Here is a 6,944-nt window from a genome sequence, read left to right as displayed (position 1 = left end):
CTAGGCGGCTCCCTTCCAAGCCCCACGGTTGTTTCCCGAATTTCCCCAAGTGGTCCTCAGCTTTTGATATACTAGCGTGGGATTCTCTGCATTCTGACACCTTGCAGCAGTGTGTCCATCTTGGCCACACCTGTAGCAGAAGAAGGACTGTCCTCTCCCTTGTTGCCTGGGTGGGGCAGTAGCTCTAAATGTAGTCTTCTGTACCATGGCAGCCGGGGGTTCCTTGTACCTTGAAGTCTTTGCTGGATTGATGGTATTCTCTAGTTCAGCCACCTTCTGTGTCAGGACCTGCACTCGTTGGATAATTTCCTCTTGGGGATTCACCATCAGTGCCTTGGGCATTTGCATGGATGCTGTGCCAGCTTCCTGGTGTGACTGAACCTCCCAAACCTCACCAGCTGCCTGCCTCTCCTCCTCCTCTCGGACCTCTTTTATCAGCCGAGAGTAACACGGTGGGTTTTCTTGTTGTGCCCTTAATCGAAGGTGGAGTAGGATTGGGTTCTGATATTGAACTCCTCTCACAATCTGAGCCAGTCTAATCCAGTCCATTTGCTCAACCGCCACTGCTCCTCTCATGATGGCTCTCTGTAATAATTTCTCCAACCTCTGGATATAGGCAGAAACCTTCTCACCCTTTTGTTGTCTGGCATTAAGGAACTTGCAATAAATGTCCTCCAAGCCCTTGGTTCTTCCAAAGGCATGATCAAGGGCCTCTAGGCAGTCCTTCACCTGGACTCCAGGGTTGCTGAGCTTCAGGGTGTGAATTACATCTAGGGCTGGACCCCTGAGGCACTCTACTAGACACCTTCTCTTTTCAGCATCAGGTATTGCCCACTCCTGAAGCATTTCAGTGGTGTGTTCCAGCCAGGGTTCAAACCCTTCTTCTCCTGTTATTGGAGTGGGACCCCCAGAAAATAACCTTAATGTATGATAGGGTCTTGACTCAGGGTGGGGCTGCACATCCTTTTCTAATGCTTGCCCCAAAGCTTTTGCCCACTCATCAGGTGAGGGAGCAGCCCCCAGGCGTGAGGCTCTTGTATCAAAGCCCAACAGACCTGGCATGTCGGCCAAGGTCTTTCCCTCTTTCCCCAAGAAGGCCGACATTTTCTTTAAAAACTCCACATTGGAGGCTGGAGCTGGTGGGGACTGGCTCCCCGTGGCTATTAGATTCCGTGCACCATCTTCCACTGATATCTCGCTTGGAACCTGTAAAAGGTCCACAGCCCACACAGTACTGCAAAAGCCTCCTCCATCCAACATGAACAGTGGGCCCCCTTTGGCTCACCTACCCCTGCTCAGCACATCTGAGAGTGAGTCTGAGAAGGAAGACACTACCATGGTGTATCCTAGAATGGAGACGAGATTTCAGTCTTGATCAGCTGAACTGAGGGAGAGTGCCACTTCTTCAGGCCTAAACCCCATGGCGGAAGTATTTAGGCCCATTGCTGGCACACCTGTGCCACCAATGAGACCACCCTGTGATGATACATCTAGATTATTGGACAGTGGAGACATACAGGTAGAAGGTGTCTCAGATGCCTTGGACCTCCCAGAATTAGAATCAGAAATGCAGGGGCCTATGCCTGTAGCCAAGGGATCCTCAAAGGAAACCTCACCACCCATTGCCCAAGAAGATGTCTCCCCTGCCCCTGCAATGCCCACTCTCAATAGGAGGGACAGGGTTATAAGGCCAGTAAGACAGTTAACTTATGATGCACCTGGGGTGGCTAGTGAAGAACCAATACACTTAGTACACAGGGTTGTGGAAGCCATAGTGGGTTTCCTGAGGCCCTTTGGGGGGAACTAATGAATTTGGTATAATACGGAGTGTGATTTGTCGGGACAACAAATTCTTGGCTGGGGGGAGGATGTAAGCAGAGTCTGAATGAGATCTCCCCTGACATCTAGTGCTGAGCTGTGGAAAAAGACTTCAGAAGCTGATCTTGTTTGCATGGACACACCCACCTGCCTAGGTGCTCAGCATGACGGGACTGCTTGCCCAAATGATCACTTGTGGCTGGTGTTGGATCCCCAGTCTCCTTGTTATTGGGACAGGAGTAATAAAGCATTGTTATCCTTGTTGTGTGAACTGAGGGCAGCAGAACTGTACCTGGCATACCCCAATGAAGGACTCACCCTCAGCTGAACAGCACTTGCTAAGCAGGGGACATGGGTTCCAAAACCCAATGACTTGAAAGAGGGTGGTGTGAGGTATTTGTACTTGGTGGTGTGGGCCCTGTTTAAGGATCCTAGATACCATTTGACTCCTCCTCTCTCCATGGTATAATAAAAGAACTAATTTAGACTCAATTGAGAGTCTTGTTGCCTGCTGCAGAGCTGAAATCACTGATACCTAAGTATTAGACCTACTTTGGACAGCGTCTCTATTGCAATAGACTGCCCAGTGTACACCAGTAGTGGGGCTCCCCCAATAGCATGTGAAATCCCTGAGAGCTGTGTTAAGATGGTGAGGGGGATGAAGATAAAATACAGGTAGGGTCTGATCAAATGAAAAAGAGTCCCATTCAATTATACCATGTAATGACAGATAGCTAAAAGGAGACACATTTTAAAGTGCCTATATACCAATGCTAGAAGTCTAAATAATAAAATGAGTGAACTAGAGTGCCTTGTCTTAAATGAGGATATTCAGATAATAGGCATCACAGAAACTTGGTGGAATGAGGACAATCAATGAGATACAGTAATATCAGGGTACAAAATATATCACAAGGTCCTGAAGAGGTCATGCTGGTGGGGGAGTGGCATTATATGTGAAAGAAAGAGTAAAATCAAATGAAATAAAAATTGTAAATGAATCAAACTGTACCACAGAATCTCTATGGATAGAAATTTCATGCTCTAATAATAAGATTACAGCGGTAGGGATATATTACCAACCACCTGACCAGGATGGTGATAGTGACTGAGAAATGCTCAGGGAGATTAGAGAGGCTATTAAAATAAAAAACTCAATAATAATAATGGGGGATTTCAATTGTCCCCATATTGACTGGGTACATGTCACCTCAGGACCGTATGCAGAGATAAAGTTTCTTGACACCTTAAATGACTGCTTCTTGGAGCAGCTGGTCTGGAACCCACCAGAGGAGAGACAATTCTTGATTTAGTCCTAAGTGGAGCACAGGATCTGGTCCAAGAGGTATGAATATAGCAGGACCACTTGGTAAAAGTGACCACAATATAATTAAATTTAATATCCCTGTGGCAGGAAAAACACAGTGGCCCAACACCGTAGCATTTAATTTCAGAAAGGGGAACTATGCAAAAATGAGGAGGTTAGTGAAACAGAAATTAAAGGGTGCAGTGCCAAAAGTGAAATCTCCACAAACTGCGTGGAAACTTTTTAAAGACATCATAATAGAGGCTCAACTTAAATGTATACCCCAAATGAAAAAAACCATAGTAACAGAACCAAAAAAGAGCCACCGTGGCTAAAGAACAAAGTAAAAGAAGCAGTGAGAAGCAAAAAGGCATCCTTTAAAAAGTGGAAGTTAAATTCTAATGAGGAAAATAGAAAGGAGCATAAACACTGGCAAATGAAGTATAAAAATACAATTAGGAAGGCAAAAAAGAATTTGAGGAACAGTTAGCCAAAGACTCAAAAAGTAATAGCAAATTTTTTTAAGTACATCAGAAGCAGGAAGCCTGCTAAACAACCAGTGGGGCCACTGGACAATCAAGGTGCTAAAGGAGCACTCAAGGAGGATAAGGCCATTGCAGAAAAACTAAATGAATTCTTTGCATTGGTCTTCATGGCTGAGGATGTGAGGGAGATTCCCAAACCTGAGCCATTCTTTTTAGGTGACAAATCTGAGGAACTGTCCCAGACTGAGGTGTCATTAGAGGAGGTTTTGGAACAAATTGATAAATTAAACAGCAATAAGTCACCAGGACCAGATGGGATTCACCCAAGAGTTCTGAAGGAACTCAAATGTGAAATTGCAGGACTACTAACTGTCGTCTGTAACCTGTCATTTAAATCAGCTTCTGCACCAGATGACTGGAGGGTAGCTAATGTGCCGCCCATTTTTTAAAAGGGCTCCAGAGGTGATCCCGTCAATTACAAGCTGGTAAGCCTGACTTCAGTACCGGGCAAAGTGGTTGAAACTATAATAAAGAACAATATTGTCAGACATAGATGAACTTAATTTTTTGAGGACGAGTCCACATGGATTTTGTAAAGGGAAATCATGCCTTTGAGGGAGTCAACAAGCATGTGGCCCAAGGGGATCCAGTGGATATAGAGTATTTAGGATTTCAAAAAGCCTTTGGCAAGGTCCCTCAACAAAGGCTCTTATGCAAAGTAAGCAGTCATGGGATAAGAGGGAAGGTTCTCTCATGGATTGGTAACGGGTTAAAAGATAGGAATAAATGGTTAATTTACAGAATGGAGAGAGGTAAATGGTGTCCCCCAGGGGTCTGTTCTGGGACCAGTCCTATTCAATATATTCATAAATGATCTGGAAAAAGGGGTAAACCATGAGGTGGCAACATTTGCAGATGATACAAAATTACTAAAGATAGTTAAGTCCCAGGCACACTGTGAAGAGCTACAAAAGGCTCTCACAAAACTGGATGACTGGGCAACAAAATGGCAGATGAAATATAATGCTGATAAATGCAAAGTAATGCACATTGGAAAGCATAATCCCAACTATATATATAAAATGATGGAGTCTAAATTAGCTGTTACCACTCAAGAAAGAGATCTTGGAGTCATTGTGGATACTTCTCTGAAAACATCCACTCATGTGCAGCGGCAGTCAAAAAAGCGAACAGAATGCTGGGAATCATTAAGAAAGGGATAGATAATAGGACAGAAAATATCATGTTGTCTCTATATAAATTCATGGTACACCCACATCTTGAATACTGTGTGTAGATATGGTCACCCCATCTCAAAAAAGATATGCTGGAATTGGAAAAGGTTCAGAAAAGGGCAACAAAAATTATTACGGGTATGGAACAGCTTCTGTATGAGGAGAGATTAATAAGACTGGGACTCTTCAACTTGGAAAAGAGACGGCTAAGGGGAGATATGATTGAGGTCTATAAAATCATGACTGGTGTGGAGAAAGTAGATCAGGAAGTGTTGTTTACTACTTCTCATAACACAAGAACTAGGGATCACCAAATGAAATTAATAGGCAGCAGGTTTAAAACAAATAAAAGGAAGTATTTCTTCACACAATGCACAGTCAACCTGTGGAACTCCTTGCCAGAGGATGTTGTGAAGGCCAAGACCATAGCAGGGTTCAAAAAAGAACTAGATAAATTTATGGAGGATAGGTCCATCAATGGCGATTAGCCAGGATGGGCAGGAATGGTGTCCCTAGTCTCTGTTTGCCAGAAGCTGGGAATGACAACAGGGGATGGATCACTTGATGATTACCTGTTCTGTTCATTGCCTCTGGGGCACCTGGCACTGGCCACTGTCGGAAGACAGGATACTGGGCTAGATAGACCTTTGGTCTGACCCAGTAGGGCCATTCTTATTTTCTTATATTAAGACATCTTGGCGAGTGGGCAGCTGGTGGAGAGGTAGAGCCAGCAGGGCAGCTAGCGGAGAGGCATGGCCAACAGGGCGGCTGGTGGAGAGGCGCAGCAAGCGGCCAGCAGGGTGGCTGGTGGAGGGGAGCAGCCAGAAGAGCGGCTGGCAGAGAGACGTGGCAAGTGGCCAGCAGAGAAGCTTGTGGAGAGGGCCAGAGCAGAGCCCTGCAAAGGCGTGGCAATTGGCCATTGGGACAATGAGCGAGTGCCCGAGCTGTGCAGCCTCTTCCCCGTCTCCCCTCCCCCCGACCCCCCCCCCCCCCCCCCCCCCCGCCTTCCACACAGGTTGGGAGGTGAACTCTGCAGATGAACCTCTGAACTCTGGGACTGCACTAGCCAAGGACAGCAACTGTGAGTGGGGTAGAGAGAAGGGACAGGCATGTTAAAGGGACTTGTGGGTTGCTGGACTTAAGATCCTGTGGAGAAAAGGACACTGTCCAACTTATTTGGGAGTGGGTCTTTTGCTCATGGTTTGTGTTTATGGACCCTAGTTGTGGTGTTTTCCCAAATTAATGTTGAGTTAATTCCCTCCTTTTATTAAAAGTTTTTGCTACACTCATACTCTGTGCTTGCAGAGGGGAAGTATTGCCTCTTAGAGGCGCCCAGGGGTGGTGTGTAATTGTCCCAGCTCGAGCTGGTTTTGTGTTGTGTTGTTGAAAAGGAACCCCTAGATACTGAACCCGGCCCTTGTTGCTGTTGGCTCCACCTCGCAGAAGGGTTACATAAGCAAGACACGAGGAGTAATTCTTCCACTCTACTCCTTGCTGATTAGGCCTCAACTGGAGTATTGTGTCCGGTTCTGGGCGCCACATTTCAGGAAAGATGAGATGTAGAAATTTGAGGAAGTCCAGAGAAGAGCAACAAAACTGGTTCTGGTCTAGAAAACATGACCTATGAGGGAAGATTGAAAAAACTGGGTTTGTTTAGTCTGGAGAAGAGAAGACTGAGAGGGGACATGATAACAGTTTTCAAGTACGTAAAAGGTTGTTACAAGGAGGAGGAAGGTAAATTGTTCTCCTTAACCTCTGAGGACAGGACAAGAAGAAAACGGGCTTAACTGTCATGGTGGTTAAGCACCGGAATAAATTGTGGAGGTTGTGGAATCTCCATCATTGGAGATTTTTAAGACCAGGTTGGACAAACACCTGTCAGGGATGATCTAGATCAGCGGTTCTCAACCGGGGACCGCGGCCCCATGAGGGTACCCAAGCCCTTTCGGGGGGGGCACGGAGCTCCGTGGCCGAAGCTGGTGCCCCTTGCCCCCCCACCCAGCTGGGAGCATCACAGGGCTTAAGCCGGTGCCTCCCCCTAAGATGGCATCAATGTGGGGCTGAACCCAGCAAACATCCCCCAAGCCAGGAGCAGTGGGG

The 6,944-nt window shown here is 46.3% G+C and overlaps 1 protein-coding gene across 1 annotated transcript; it reads right to left on the bottom strand.

The window, feature by feature from the left end:
* Window positions 1–1,260, bottom strand: LOC119564823 (paraneoplastic antigen Ma1 homolog). Its single transcript, XM_037888167.1, has one exon. The coding sequence runs from the start codon at window positions 1,258–1,260 to the stop codon at window positions 1–3; it is 1,260 nt and encodes a 419-aa protein (XP_037744095.1).
* Window positions 1,261–6,944: the final 5,684 nt, after the last annotated feature.

This window comes from Chelonia mydas, chromosome 23 (genome assembly GCF_015237465.2).
Source record: "Chelonia mydas isolate rCheMyd1 chromosome 23, rCheMyd1.pri.v2, whole genome shotgun sequence".
NCBI classification, from domain to species: Eukaryota; Metazoa; Chordata; order Testudines; family Cheloniidae; genus Chelonia; species Chelonia mydas.
Note: the sequence above shows the minus strand (reverse complement) of the source record. Positions and strands in the feature narration are given on the sequence as shown.